General features: G+C 33.6%; 1 protein-coding gene across 2 annotated transcripts in view; it reads right to left on the bottom strand.

Annotated features, from left to right (window-relative positions):
• The window catches only part of ATG2B (autophagy related 2B), a 44,683-nt gene that overhangs the window by 8,277 nt on the left and 20,391 nt on the right, over positions 1-16,015 (bottom strand). Inside the window, exons 20-36 of one of the 2 annotated variants that reach the window (XM_013100720.5) lie at positions 15,812-15,984; positions 15,313-15,463; positions 14,370-14,569; positions 13,424-13,504; positions 11,978-12,084; positions 11,650-11,742; positions 10,685-10,755; positions 9,605-9,681; positions 9,211-9,381; positions 8,474-8,615; positions 7,402-7,604; positions 6,021-6,247; positions 5,273-5,381; positions 3,553-3,747; positions 2,865-2,966; positions 1,322-1,400; positions 258-462 (exon numbers count right to left, since the gene is read on the bottom strand). In XM_013100720.5, the coding sequence (XP_012956174.3) occupies positions 258-462; positions 1,322-1,400; positions 2,865-2,966; positions 3,553-3,747; positions 5,273-5,381; positions 6,021-6,247; positions 7,402-7,604; positions 8,474-8,615; positions 9,211-9,381; positions 9,605-9,681; positions 10,685-10,755; positions 11,650-11,742; positions 11,978-12,084; positions 13,424-13,504; positions 14,370-14,569; positions 15,313-15,463; positions 15,812-15,984 (2,386 nt within the window). The remainder of the gene's footprint in view (positions 1-257; positions 463-1,321; positions 1,401-2,864; positions 2,967-3,552; positions 3,748-5,272; positions 5,382-6,020; positions 6,248-7,401; positions 7,605-8,473; positions 8,616-9,210; positions 9,382-9,604; positions 9,682-10,684; positions 10,756-11,649; positions 11,743-11,977; positions 12,085-13,423; positions 13,505-14,369; positions 14,570-15,312; positions 15,464-15,811; positions 15,985-16,015) is intronic. The other variant, XM_072038316.1, reaches the window with a different exon arrangement.

The raw sequence follows: 16,015 nt of genomic DNA, 5'->3' as shown, positions 1-16,015 counted from the left end.
AAAATCTTTGTATTATTGGTGCTGTACATGGCACAGCTTTAATTAATTGCATTTTCTTGTGCACAGTATTGTACAAAACTCAGTAATAAATTCATTAATTACCTTCCCATGATAGAAACAAATATATTTGATCTCTATTATCGGTGAATAAACAACTATACTTTGTCTGTAAGGTGTGATTAGTTTATCATCACCCTTTCTTAAATCAATCAGCAGAACAGTCGTGTGTCTCTGGAAATTGTGTAACAAAAATTTACCTGAAAAATACTGGCTGATCACTGTATGACGTCACTTCTTGTGAGAAATGATGATCATCTCCATTAGCCACATCCATAGGATCAATGGTACCATTTTCAGTTGTTTGCTTGTGTGATGAGAACGAAATGACAGGACTCGGGTCCTTAAGGCTGCTGACATGCCTAGGCAAACTACATGTAACTTCAGCACCAGGAGATTTTTTAACTGTGATAATAAGAGATTACACAAATTAAACAGACTAATTTTTCCATAGTGATTACAAAAAATCTGTACTTATGCCTTATTTATACCTTAACCTTAGTTAAGCACTAATACTAATTTGTAATAATTACTAGCCAGACAATATATGAATTCTCTTAGATATCATTAGAAATCATTACAAGAATCTTTAGTTGAGATTTATGTATCAGCAAAAATAATTCATCCAACTTTAATAGCAATATTGCACAGCACTTCATTATCTATGCATTTCAGTATGATCTCTCAACAGAAATAGGGAAAGGATAGCTGATAAAATAAACTCACAAATACAGACGAAATGTGTATTTAATAATAGAGGAAATGTGTATTTCAATATATATGGATTTTGAAGTGTCACTTCAAAAAACTGAAGTATCACTTTACACACTTACATTGCATTGCCTATTTATAAACTTGAGCTCTGTTTCTTCTCAATGGGTTATACAACTTCAGGCTATTAGACAAATATATTCTTTTATGCAAGAGGTATGAAATAATGCATTTGTTTTATCTAACAAGAACTCCTAATTATATATACCTTCTCCAATTTTTCAGAAGTTCTTATTTAATATACTCCAATTTCAGTGAAGTATGTTATACAGCAGAGCTCCCAAACATTCAGAAAATTTGTTGGTGTTCAAATCAAAAATACCCCAAGTATCTTTTTTAAAAAATAATAATAAAAAAATTAATTACTAATACTGGGTTTTGGTCACTGTCATAACTACTTCTATACATGAAATTCACATGTACATTTATAGATACATATACATACTAAAAGAGAAAGAAGAAACATTTTCATGTGAGATATTTTAAAGTGTACCTTCAGGATCGGGAGTAACTAAGAGTTCTACTTCTGTAGACAGGCTTGTGAAAAAGTCTTTCAAGAAAAACAAGGCATCCTAGTGTCAAAAATAAAAATACAATACAAAATAAAATACAATAAGGTTAAAAAAATTAAGAGAAAAGAAAAATACCCATTTCTCTAAAAAAAATATTACCTACAATTCCAGTCTTCTACCTCTATAGAGATATGAAAAAAAAAAACACATTCCCTTATTTTAATCCTTAAGCAGAAGCCACTTTGAAATCTAGGTCATAAACTGTGGAGGCCCTCTTGGTCCTTGCCCCCTGCTACATATAATATGATTGCATTATATATATAATTCTGTTTTAAAATTCCAGGGTTGCTTTCATCATCTCTACACTCATTTTGAAGCCTGTACCAGAATTCAAGTGTTTTAAAGGCTATAAATATTCCTTTGATTTCCAGTAAAAGAGTATTCAAGCCTAGTTATATTCATTTATACCAATACTGTCAATTTCAGACAAATAATTTCAGATCAGATGTCAATATTACTTCCTTAAAAGGCATTAATAACTCTGTGGTTGCTAAATGTTTTGTTAATGTCTTCATGTTATAACATCTGATTTTCTTTTTTAACAGATGCATCACATTAGTGCCTTATTCATCCTATGATTAATGACATATGGGCATTATTCTCTTTCCTTTTTTTGTTTCTAACTTATCGGCAGACAGCCTAAGAAATAACAAGAATTTCTGACATAATTGCATACAGCGTTGTGCTTCTGGGAAAGCTGTGGTTTATTTTGCAGAAGTTGTAAAGGTGAATTCAGTTACGGTACAAAACAGAAGAGTTACAAAGAAGGTATGTATTTCCTCACTAGATGGCAGTATTTCTGTACTATTTTTCTCTATGAAATTATTACAAACAATACAGAGCAGAATTCTTCTATGAGTAAAAGGAAAATCTGGTCTCTAACATGTACTGAAGGCTCGCTAAAGAATGTCAAACAATTTCTCTTGTTTCTGTTCTCCATGCCACTGCAGTTGATAAGGAGAGCAAACACTTCACAGTAGAGAAGCGAGTCCTCAAGTGTTGACTGCCCTTGACTAAAATAGTGTGAACAGGTTAATCATTAATTTTCTTTTTCAGTTAAAAACAACTAAACTACCTCATTAGCAAACAAAGCAAGATTGTCCACATATAACATATGCTTTTAAGTCGTCGCCATTTCAAGACACAGAGACCATCAGAAATCTCAGAAGACGAACTGGTAGTCTCATGAAAAAAGCTATATAGATATTTTTAGTTTCTAAACGTAAAAAGTCTAGCCTCTATAATAGCTAGAAGACAAGGCAAGTTCCAACACAGACATAAACAGAGAAGCAGAGATCTAAAGATATCTGTGATCATAAATGAAAATGTACCAAACTGAGAATTAATCCCATAGAAACCAGTGTGATGGTCGCAAGTATTTGGGGGAAAGCACAACACCATCAAATATGTATGTGTGTGTGTATATTATATATATATAAAGTGTATTTCATTATCACAACCAACCTGGTCAATGTTGAGGCGAAGTGGCATTAGTGAAACGCGTAAACAACATTCCTGTGGGGATCTGCCAGACTCTGGACGGACATGCAATGCTTTAACTGTTAACTGAGGAACAGCAACAAGATAAAATAAGTAGTAACATTCACAATTATTAAATTTCAGAACACTAGCTAGGACAAATATTTACTGCAAAAGCTCTGTACTGATCTAATTTCACTTGCCAAAGTGAAATCTTTCGCTAAAGCCAATATAGAATAAGTAGCTTATTTTAATTTCACTATTACACCAATAATAAGGAAACTCTAAAAAATTAAATTCATAAATTACAGAAGCAGTAAGACTATAAAATTCTGCATGTGCTGTGAAATCTAAGAATACACACACAAGCAATATTTGTTCAAAACCAAAATCTGAAAGCTGTTGAAGTAGTCCTGCACATATACCTTCTAAAAATGATAGAACTGTAAGAAAATTAATATCTCACACACTAATATTCAAGTTGACTTTTCCATTAGTTTTAATATTCAAAGGAGGCAAGAAAATAACTAGCAAAATAAATTATATTACTTCATTGTTCCACGATCTCGTGCTTCATGCCCCTTCTTCTGCAATATTAAGAATATTATTCATCTTCCACAATGACAGGCCAACCACTATAATTATAGCGAATTAAAATTTTCCATAAACATACCATGTTTGAATGCGCTTTTCTAGGCATCTCCTTACTACAGTAGAGGTAAAGAAATTTATTCATCTGTGATGTAGCTAAGCGGTCTCTAATCTCCAGGTCTTGAACAATAAAAACCTGACGTGACACTGGCTGTTCCAACAGATTGGATTCGCCTTCTGCACCACCTGGAGGGTATACCTCATGCTGGAATTTCACCTTTTAATACATTAAGAAAAACAACATAATCAGCTTCAGTGATAGAAAAGTTTTAACAACAGAATAGTACTTGAACAGCAAACAAACAAACAAAAAAACAAACTTTAAAGCTCAGTCTGTTTTAAATTTGCAGTAATAACAGACCTTCTGAAAACCACTCAGATTTTTCAATACCTAACATTAGAAATCTTTCAATTCCTATTTGTGCACATATTCATATTTTAGTATGTCAATTCAAACCACAACAAAGAGTCAGTGGTGTTAAATGAAGTGCAAGCTTTGCTTTTCATTTTAATATGGACTCTGCTTTTTCCTCTCAATCCTGTAGCTGCATCTCCTTTCTTATAAATCATGCCTTGTCTTAACTCCCATAGCATGCTTGTCTGCAAGTTGTCTGGGGTAGGCCAGAACAGTGGCTTTTACTGGCCAGATACCAAGATTTTACATTGTGCCCTGTACTCCACATAAATGTGATACCATTGTAAGTGTTGACAAGAATAGTTGATCATAAATACTGTTAATAAACTTCCCAATTTTGACAGCATTTTCTTCTCTTTGAGTTCTTGTTTAAATATAGTTATTATTATACAGCCTTGCACAACATTAAGAAGTATGAAAAAACTTTAAGCCTCAGTACTAACACTAAATACCTACTCATTAAATACCTGCAAATTAAGAAACATTATACTTCCACATATTAAATTTTCCACATGGAATATTAAACTCTTCCTGTTTACTTCTTTTTTATTGCAATGCCATGCTTTGCCAAAAAGAATAAAATAAGATTTGCCAAAAATATTTCATACTAATCATATCAAAGTGCTAACGTTATCACATGAATTTTAAACTCCAGAAGAACACACAGATTATAAAAGGCATTCAGTTTTATGTAGTACCTTTTCATGTTTATGAAAGTGTTTGAGAAAACTTTATTTTAAAATGTTCTGTTATTGATCCCTTTAACATAAGATTTGGTTAACTCCTTGCCAATATTCTTCATAGCACCTGAATCATGCACCTTGTTTCTACTAGTTTCTAATCAGGCTTCAAAACAATAGCAACATAATTATTCCTGAAGGGTGGTAAATAATGTTATATCATGATATCGTTGCTGTGTTTCCCATAAGTGGATGTTGTTTAATAACCAGTTGTCCAATGGTACACCGAATGTCTCAACAGATCTACATCCCAATTATTTTGCTAAAGGTTGAATTTCATAATAGGTATATTAATTCAGAGTAGAACTGAAGACAGAAAAATAGAACAGCAGCTGTACAACATGGTGAAAACAAACTTTCAGAGTATTATAACAGGTTTCCTCCATGTTTAGAAACAGGTTCAGTTAGCAACCAAGCAATACTCTGCTAGAACAAATATATTTATTGTTAAACACATCTACCAGTTTCAATGTGCTTGCTTAGATGTAAATGGAATTGAGTATGCTTTCTTCCACTGGCATCTAGTGGAAAGCTGATATTAAACCAATATAATATGTGAACATATTCACACACAGACAGTCATTCACCTTGCTCAATTGTATTTCCATTAGGAAATCTGGGTTTCTTCCTCTTCCCCCAGATGCTGTACTCCTTCCATGCCTTGTTGGTGTATGAGAAGGAGAACTATGGGGACTTCTGTGGAAATAAAAGAAAAAGAAAGTACACTTTCCTAGTCTGAGTTTAAAGCCATCTCACTGTAAGTCCACTCTAAGGATGTGCATGTTTCACTAGTATTTTGTGGGTTACAAGACAAAAAGAAACTGAAAGTTGTTTTACTGTTTACCAAAACAAAATACTTTCTTCTTAATTGCTCAAGTAATGCATACTTAAAGTGCTAGGTGTATGTTTCCTATCAAATTCACTTTAATAAAACATTTCCTTAATTTTTGCCATGAAAATATTAATTCCTCTTTAGCATATGTGACATCTGTAAAATCAGACTCCAGCCATCACAGTCTCTTACACTCACTGCTTAAACACCAAACTGCTTAGGAAAATTTAAGTTTTCAAGTAACCCTTAAAAGCAAACCCACCCCTCCACCCTCAAAAAATAAAAACAAACAAAAAAATGACACAAAAAAAACCCAAACCAGCTTGCTTGGGTTAAGACATGGAAAAAATACACCAAGCTAAACTGAATAACAACATTCCTTAATGTGAAGGAAGCAAAGGAACAAGGGAGGTAAACTTGAGGTTAATCTCACTATAAAATCTCAAAGGGAAATAAAAGTATTTTAAAATGTTCTAATGTACAAAACCACGTCAAACACTTACATGAAACTTTTAGCTGGAGATGTTGGTGGTGCAGTCCCAAAATCCCTTCCACCATAAAGATGCCAAATAAGAGAGATTTCCTTCACAACATAGCGTACCAGAGGAACGGGAAAATGAAGGGGAGCTTTGCTTGTATCTGTTTTTTTCATAGGTTGGCTGAAATGATTTTCCCTTATAATAATTGCATCATCAACCATTTTTTTTATTACTGGTTCTTCCTCTTTGTCCTAAAAAAAGGACATAATATTGAGAAGGTGAAATTCACGTTCTTTATTGACATGTCTAATTCTTTCCTTTGAAGAGAAAAAAAGACAATTCTGTACTGTTTTCTGAAGCTTACACAACACGGGCTTGGTTTAGGAATGATTCTTACAGAGTAACATAGATACACATAAGAATAACATAGAAGCTGAGAAGTTTAAAATAATAATTCCTCATCCAAACTGAAATCAAAATAAAACATTTTGAGGTGAAACAAACAAGCAAAGAAATATATATATATACACACTCACACGTGTGTCATGAAAAATATATATAAATATTTATATATATAAATATATATATTTATTTACAAATATATATATTTATATACACACACATACATATATATAAATATATATGAATATATACACACACACACACACCATATGCACATGGAAGAGTTCAGACTACTGTGCTAGCTCAAAGACAATATGTCAAATACATCTTCTATTCAGGAATCCAAAACTACTTCTGTTAAGCAGAATACAACCAGAGGTGATACGAAGAACATGAACACAAGCTGCTTTCAAAGAGTTTGAATATAGTTTCCTAAAACTTTTAATGCAGTGGGCAGGTAGTAGTGTGAATTGACAGACAAGCTTTTCTTTGAGGTTTGTAGAACTTTATGCCCCCTAAAGCTCTGAAAGCTTAGACTACAACAAAAATGAATAAAATGTTAAAAACTTAGTAAGATATTATTTTGATAAGTAATTCTTTACAACTTTTTTTTAAACTATGCTATTATTGTAAAGCCAAAATAGCAATAATAAATCAGAAATAAAATGTAGAAAAACTACCAATATACTTTGACATAATACTCAGACCACAGAATGATTACATATTGCTGATATTGAAAAATTATTTATGTATTTGAAAATAGCTGCGTTTATTCCTAACAGTACATGAAGTCTTTGCACACAAAAATTTCTGCGGTACTGTGTCCACTAATATATAAAATATTCACTTCTCAATGAGAAAGCCACCAACAAAAATCAACCAAGAAGCCCCCCCAAAAAACACTATGAAGTCTAATTTCTCCATGTCTTATATAAGCTTTCCTCTGACCCAGTTTACTTTAAAAAAAAAAAAAATCCCTTAAGTAATTCTTAAAACTTCTTACAGCAACAGCGACTTTGGGGGCAAAAAGAATGCAGAAGTCATCACTTTCTGCAGGGACATCTCCCACAGCTTCATTTATCAAGTGATGAGTGAATGAAGCATAAGTGGGGCTTGAATCTTGTGAAGCATTTCCACTTTCATCTGGAAACAGGAAGAGATCTGAGCAAGATGGCTCCTGAGTTTGTGACCTGTCATCCAAAACACCTGGGAGGTGGAGAAGAGTAGAAAAAACATGTTTCAATAGAAAAAACTTTAAAAAATATGAAAATATGAACAAAGTAACTTAACATTTAAAACTCGTTCCATCATCAAGAGAAATTGCTTGTATCTTGAATCAATTTCTATTATAATTTTCAAAAATTAACCTACTGTACAATTGAAACAATTACAATTTAATCATATCTAGTTACTAGTAGAGATGTACTAACAAAATAAAAAAAAGACACAGGTCTTAATATCAGTAACTTTCAGTATCACACTGATTCCTCACATTTCACCACCAAAACAAGAACAGACATTGTGGAAATAAATATTACCACTATTTGCAATACAAAATCCTTAGTCAATTTAAACCTGGATTTAGAGCTAACCAGAACGTAGAAGTTATAATCTTGCAATTATATCAACGATCTTGTTCTGTCTGCTAATTAAAAAATTGCCTCATACCTTCAAGTTCTTTCTGTGTCTCGGAACTATACTATCCTCCTGAACTACCTTTGTATACAAAATGGAAGTCTGTGATTCCTCCATATCACAGTATGCCATACGAACTTACACCTGTGCTAACATACTTTTAGAATATTCAAGGTCTTTTATAGTGTCCCACAAAGCCAGATTCCTTCCTTGCTGTCTTCACTATCTCGCTAATGTGTAACTGTCCAGAATATTAAATTACTTTTGCGTTACTGTTACTAACAGTGAGAATCTGGTACTCAATAGTTAGATGACTTCAGACATTAAAGGCACATTCCCATTATTGCTGCAGCATCTCAATATACATGAAACTTTCAATCCCACTTTCCACTCACAAAGGTTGTTCTTTATGTGTACTTATGCCTCCAGAGGATTCTTACCATTAGACTCCGGCCTGATGGCAGACGCGGTCTGATGAGTCTCAATTTCCTCCATAGCATCACTCATCAAATCCCGTAAAATCTGTTGTTCTGATTCAGCGAGGGCTGGTCCATGTGAAGAGGGTTGGCTAAAAGTCTCTACCTATAGGAGATGAACTATACAGTCATACCTTAAAAAGTAACTGCAACATCACAGTAAACAAGATTTTGCTATATGTCTTGAAATACGGCTGTTAAACTAAGATAACCAACCTAACTGTTAGGGTTAGGGTAACCTAACAGTTAGATAACCTAACCCACAGCTTCATCAGGTGAGCTGAAACTATCAGCTAGACAATTCATAAAATAGATTAGAAGATTATGATTCAGGATATTTCACAGAATCATGGAATCATTTAGGTTGAAAAATGCTATTGCAACTTTTGGGTCATCAGAGAATTTGGACAGCTCATATGTAGCCTGGAATTTGTTTAGGAGGGATATGAATAAAGTACAATAGGTAAACAGCACATAATATTTAAGCTATCAGGTAGTGATCAAAATGGAGGGGGGAGGGGATGGGGAAGGGAGCTAGTATTTTACTCTCAAACTTTTTTTTTTTTTATTATTATTTAGATAAAATAAGTTAATTTCTTGTTAACTTGAGAACTTCTCATATTCTTTGGAAACAGGACATGGATATCAAAACTAAAACACATTACCAGGAAGTGTAGAGTTAAGTCAGTGTTACTTTATACCTTCATTTTTGGCTTGCTAACTCCGCATTTAATCTCTGTCTTAGTTGGAGGATGTAAATCACCATAACTTGCAATGTATTGTATAAGATTCATTAGTGCAGCACATGAATCAGAGCAGGTGCGAATATGGATTACATCACTGGAACAATGCAGCTCAAAACGTGGTTTAGTCTAGATAAGAAACACGTAAGAATATTCTTAAAACCATTCTAAGGTTGCATAAAAATAGCTTCTATACACAGATTTTTTAAATTAGTTAAGCTAGTCAAAATGGACTTAAAAATAGTACATGTAAGCTGAAAAAAAACCAGATTCTAAGTGTAATAATTTTCAAATCACATATCTGTCCTGCAGATTTTACTTTTTTTTTTTTTAGTTGTGATTAATTACTTACTCTTTCCCCCTCAGAATCAGATTTTACTGTTGTAATAGTTAGTTCCAGCAATCCCATATCCATAACACGAACATAATCTGAAAGACAATGTGTTTAAAAAAGAAAGTGCTATACTTAAACATTTCCTTACTATGCATTTTTGGTTATTAAACAATTAGGAATAGTATAAGCATAAAAAAAGTGGGGTTTTTTTGTCAAAATCTTTTATATTTCTGTATTTCCTTCAAATATGAAAAGTCAGAGTTCAAGTATCAGCTATGCAAAATGAGAATTCAAAAATTTTCAGTCCAATGCATCACCCCCACAGCCACCATCTGTGCGCAATTTAATCTTTAAGATATTTATCCTCATCTCACCCATGAGAGTTAGAGAAAGAGGCACACAGAAGTTGGGTGACTGAGCATCTCAGGAGTTTTTTAGCCAAAGTAGGAGAGAGAGCACATTTTAATACTGCAGTAATCCTTCAGTACCACAAATAACTTATTTCCCCTCTTTCATGTTCAAGCACAGTAAGCACACCTTTATTCCATCCTTCATTAGGGACCTCTTACCTAAACTAAATACACCCATTTGTGCACACAGGACTTCATTATTTCTGCAATTTATTTTTAAATATTGCTCTAAGCTACTCAGTCCTAATGGTTGTTACTGTATGAATGAGAGTAAAATAATCGATATCTTTCTGAAAAGACTACCTAGAATTCCACACCATAAAGCACCTTTCAAGTACAGCTATTAAGAATGTATAACTCATTTTAAGAGCTTCTTTTTCCTGTTTCTTTCTGTGCTAACTTCAGATTTTCACAAAATATGCTTTTTTCAAATACCTAATATGCAGCTGTAACAAGAACAAGAGGACTTTCAAGTTTCTGTTCTCTGACATGCTTCTGCAACTACAAATCCAAACAAGAACACTCATTTTCATCAACACCACATTACTCATTCATATTCAACTTGCTGCTCCTTATCTTCTCAGATCTTCTTCAGTAACTAATATATACTGAATATTCCTGTAATTTTATTTCTTTATGTCCTATCAGAAATTGAGCAATTGATTACAGTTGTTAAAAAGGTCCTTACCTCTATGGAGGTTCACCATAACAGTGTTGCATTTGTCAGACAGATGCAAAGCAGCTTCATCTAAAATTATTCTAAGAGAAAAAAACAACAACAAAAAAACAGAGATGAATTAAACACAATAAAGAAATGTTGTGCAATTCACCAGAAACAGTACTAAGTTAGTATACAAAAATGTTTTCAAATACAAATATATCTCAGATATCGTAAATCCAAAAATTCTTCACTTCAACATTTCATCATTTCCAAATCCATCAGGTAACTGTGTAACATGGATCTAACAACTGTAACGTTCATTCAGCATCACTAATACTTTACTGGCTTTTCAATTTATAAACTTGGGCCTTTCTAGAATAAAAAATAATGTGTTTTGGCATGCTAAATTATTAAACAAATACTTCTAGTTTTTTTGTTGTATTGTTTTTGTGTTTTGTGTTGTGTTGTTTGTTTTTTTTTAGGAAGTAAAAAGACACATTTTTTGAAAGGTTATTTATAAGGTTGTATCAATAAAAACAAACAACTTGACAGATAGCTCACATCAGAGAACCCATCAGGGAGCACATGCTTACAGGTACTTAAATGCACATTCTGATGTGGATGTGCACAGAATATATATTCAACTTTGAATAAATAGAATAATCCCTGTATAATTTGTTAAGTAATTACTTGTCTACATATAAGATTTCTTAAGGATTTGCTAAAGTGTTCCTCATTAAGAAAGTACAATTTCAACTTTCAACTGGCTCTATTAAAATTTGCAGAATTGCTAGTAAAATAGAAGTAATCCAACTATATAATTTATTTAACCTAATAAACAGAATAATTACATCTAATCAGAGTATATTTCAATGGTATATTTCACCAGTGCAACCATTTACACAATATGAATGCTTCATAGATCAAATAGTAAACAGGTATTACAAATTTCACAGAAGCTTCCACGTTTCACTAAGTGCTTCAACTTATACCTGAGGGTAGAAGAGGATTTATCTACTGCAACACTGCTGGAAATGCTGAAAGTTTCAACAGTAAGTAGTGATCTGACCGGCAAAAACAAAGGCCTAACAACAAACAGAAAAATAAATATATATTAATACTCCATACACACTTAAAAGTAACTAAGTCTTCCAATTTTCAGACAAATATTTATTCTACTTTAGACTGCTTGCACTATTAAGCATTTTTTCCAAACAAGCCTAAATAAATGTTCTTAACAACATGCAAACCAGAACATCACTAAAGAATAAATATGTAGCTGCAGTGCCACCAAGTGACATACACTGGCATTTTATTTACCTGTAATCAAGCGCACAACTCCACAGATGTACATGAAAAGTTGTAACTGTAGCTGGAGGATTATATCCCAAAACAGGCTCATCAGAAATATTCAAAAAATATAAAATCTAAAAATCACAAACATATTATTATAATATTTCAACATCTGCTAATTTAACAAACAGTAATACATTAGAAAAGAGAAAATCTGTAACTGGTATGATAATAAAATGCTTGATTAGTGCAAGGAACAGGGAGTGAAAGAAGCTCAGATATTTAAAGGTGCTTACCCAGTATGTGAATATAGAAAAGCACTGAATGTATATACGGCAAAAAATACAATATCTAAACTTGCAGACAAATGTATGAAAAGACCAATCCACAGACACCTAAATGGTTACTTGTCCAACACCTCCCAATTCATTTCTAAAGCATTTCCCAAATACAACCCCACTCATCTTTCTTCATCTTTGCTATAAATGTTAGTATTTGCTTTCATATACTGCAGTATCTGTAGTAAGGTAGCCTAAAATGCTTAAAATAGATCCTATCCTCCTCCTTGAGACCTGTCATACTTCTCTCTGTTACACTCGATAAATTCCTCCTTAAATTAATTTCAAGCATCATGCATACCAGCACAGCTTGTCTTTTAATCATTTTCCCTACCTACTCCATTGGCCAATTTCACTGCCCTCACAGCAATAACTGAGCTCAATAAATAAGCAATATTCACTCGATAACTAAGTGACATCATGTAAAGCAGGCTATGAAAACACGTAAGAGCACTATGTGGAGATAATAGTAACAGATCTGTGTGCAAAGCAACGAATGCAGCTCCATGCAGTTATATAAATAAAAATGAACATAAAAACACGCCCACAATATTGAAGAATAAGCATTGTAAGCTTAAACGACAAGGTTTACCATCTGTAATTCGGTATGGCATCTATGCAAATAGATGCAACTAGACTGCCACTCTAGTGATGGCACATCTTTGTTTATGCCTGTTTACACACAGCTTCGCATTCTGGGCTCTCTAGTCTTAACTGCTATGCTATACATCTGTAACTGATCAATACAGGCCCTCTGATTCAGAAATTTGAATTACTAGCATTTACGTAGTCAGCTGCTTACTGCTTCCCCAAATTATTTTCCATCACTGTTATTCAAACAATGCAAAACAGGAAACAGAAGGAATGATGTAAAAGGAATGAGCAAGAGGGAAAAAAAAACGCAAAAATGCTTTCAGTGCTAGTAGTGGGATTTTTGTTGGGTTGTGGGGTTTTTGTTTGTTTTGATTACTTAAATTGCGTAAGTTGGTAAAATAATAAGACAAAATCTCACACAAAAAAAATCCATTGAGGTTTAGTTTGATATTTAAAGCAATTCTGTTAAAAAGTAAGGTATTATGTTGAAGTAATGAAACTGAAATTGAATATGCAGTTGAGAAAACTGTAGCAATCTGACCTGTTCATGCCAGCTTAAGCCTGAAGGCAACACTCTGTGCTGAAGGGTGGCTCCTCTTAGTCCAACAGCAACTAGAAATTCCTGTACAAGAAAGCTGCACAAGTCAATTTACATGAAATACATGCAACTACTTGAGATCTAGATTGTGAAACAGCCATCCTTCTACTCCTAGAATTGAACACAAGTTGTCCAGACAGAATTGTCCAGATTGGCTAGGATTAAAAATTCAATTCCCAAAACAGAAACCCTGTTTAATACAGTCTAATACTTGTTGCAACAGGACAGTTTGGAAACTACTATCAGTTTTGTGGTGGCAGTGGTTGGAAGGCTATAAGTTCATTTATTCTGGGATCCCCCAGGAACTACCAGGAGCACAAACCCAATGCAGTCCCTTATTATGCTGTTTAAACCTGAGTCAACTGAGCCACAATGACATTGTGCTGGTCTGCAGATTCCTTCTTCTCTAGATAACTCTACCAGCTTGTCATCATTATGCCAGTTAACAGGTCATCTTTTAGCCATGCTAATGAATGCTAGTGTTGAAGCCAAATGTACCACTCATTTACCAAAGTGTTGTTCCAAACAGGTAAGCAAAAGGCTGCCTATTAGATGACATGCTAGTAGGCTGAACAGAAAAGCTTTTAAATATTTTTTGCCATGTTTTTCGCTGGATTAAAACTCAACAAGAAAAAGATCAACTGGATAATAAATATATTCTGTAAATATAGTGCAACGTGAAAAGTGAAGCATTGGAAGAATTATTAAATTGTGCTGATGTGTAAACTTTATAATCTACCCAAAGGACTCTAATTTTAACAGAGAATTAAAGTGGCTCAGGATTCATGGTTTCTTCATTTATAACCCTTGTAATCTGAAACCTAAAGGCTCCCATATACACTGACATAACTCAAGTAATTTCTAACAGCAGAAATTTGAAAAAACAAACCTTTGTATTGCTCTCTATTTTATCTGATTGGATTTTGACTGCAACCGTCAACATATTTGGACAGTCTACTCCCACACCATCTGAAGTAGTCCTGCTAAGACCATCTTCTTCCGAAAAACAAATAGTAGGTTCTAACCAATGGGGACGTATTGTGCTGGGCAGTCGTACTTCAGATGAAGGGACGACCCCATCCACCATACCTGCAGAGAGATTTTGTCACAAGTTATCTCATGGTTCAAAGCTGTTACTGATAGTTACGGAACATTCTTCTTATTTTTAATACCTTTAAAATCCTTTTCATTACCACCAAATAAAGTTAGTCATGCACACTTAAAACTGCAAATTGTGGAAGTGTGGTTGAACATTATGTAATATTTAAAACCATGGTTTTAGCTAACATTTAAAAACATGGTTCTCCTGTGGGTTACATGGCGTCAGGTGTATGTCTCTGGGAAAAACCTGAGAAGTTTATTTACATGCGGGTTATCAGACACAAACTACATAGCTTAAAATTATTCATTTGTTGACTACAATTAGCTACCCAAGAAGACAGAGCAACCTGAATTGCACTGGTAACCTGTACTTTTTTAAAAATCAAGTAACTACTACTATGTAGGAGGTGTTCACTTTCAGAATAAAGAACAGACTGGTTAGCTAATACTTACAAGAGGACCACAAAATCTTTAAAGATCAGAAGTTGCCACACAAAGCTTGAACTAAACCAATAACTAGACAAATACAGTTATAATGCAGTTGTATTACTGTAGCACTCTAGGAGCATTAACAACAAATTATAGCCAAATCACATACTACCTGAGGAAAGAAAACGGGGGGGGGGAGGGGGGGAAGAGGATGGTGTAGGGCAACAGCATTTCTCCTACAGAACTACAAGCATATCTTGTTTCAAATTTAGCCCCCACAGCCACCTTAATCCCACCCCTACCTTGGTGATATAAATTGAGGCTGCTAGAATGGAGGCAAACGTAGTGTCTGTCTTCAAAGCCTTCGTATTTAGTCACACTAAAAAGTGAACCGCTGTTGAATTCAAACCAGAATTCACCATATTTTCCTTCCAGTATATTTCCATCTTCCTGCTGAAGGAAGAGCAGAAACATTAATTACTGACTGCTGAGCTTGCTGCAGTTGGATAGTCCAAACTATCTTTACACTTGCTACTAACAAATATTTTTCTGCTTGCATTTAGTTAGTCTGTTATACTCATGTTGAACTAAGCAAAATAAATAAATAAATAAAAATAAATAGCTAAAAATATTATGTCACATTAAGTACAGTAGTATGAAGCTTACAGAATCGTTATACACATTTGTTCCTTCCACAAAACGAAATATAGAGTATAAGTTGTCCCATAGCCAAAACAACAGAAGAACTTTTTACATACCATATTTGATTTTACATGTTGTTTTCCAGATACAGTGCCTTACCTTTACATCTGTAAATATTGACACTAATCCATGTGTCACATTTAGCAGAACAGACAGAAAGCTTTGCGAGTTCTTATTCTGAGAGTCAAGCTTTTTCCTTCTGCGTGAGCGATAGTTTGGATCAACAGCAGAATAGTATTGTAGTGTTTCCTCCTCTGATCCACTCTCATCATCTAACAGATAAAATGAAAAACAAATAACTTT

This window comes from Anas platyrhynchos, chromosome 5 (assembly GCF_047663525.1).
Source record: "Anas platyrhynchos isolate ZD024472 breed Pekin duck chromosome 5, IASCAAS_PekinDuck_T2T, whole genome shotgun sequence".
Taxonomy (NCBI): domain Eukaryota; kingdom Metazoa; phylum Chordata; class Aves; order Anseriformes; family Anatidae; genus Anas; species Anas platyrhynchos.
The sequence above is the reverse complement of the archived record's forward strand: the minus strand, read 5'-3'. Positions and strand labels throughout refer to the sequence as shown.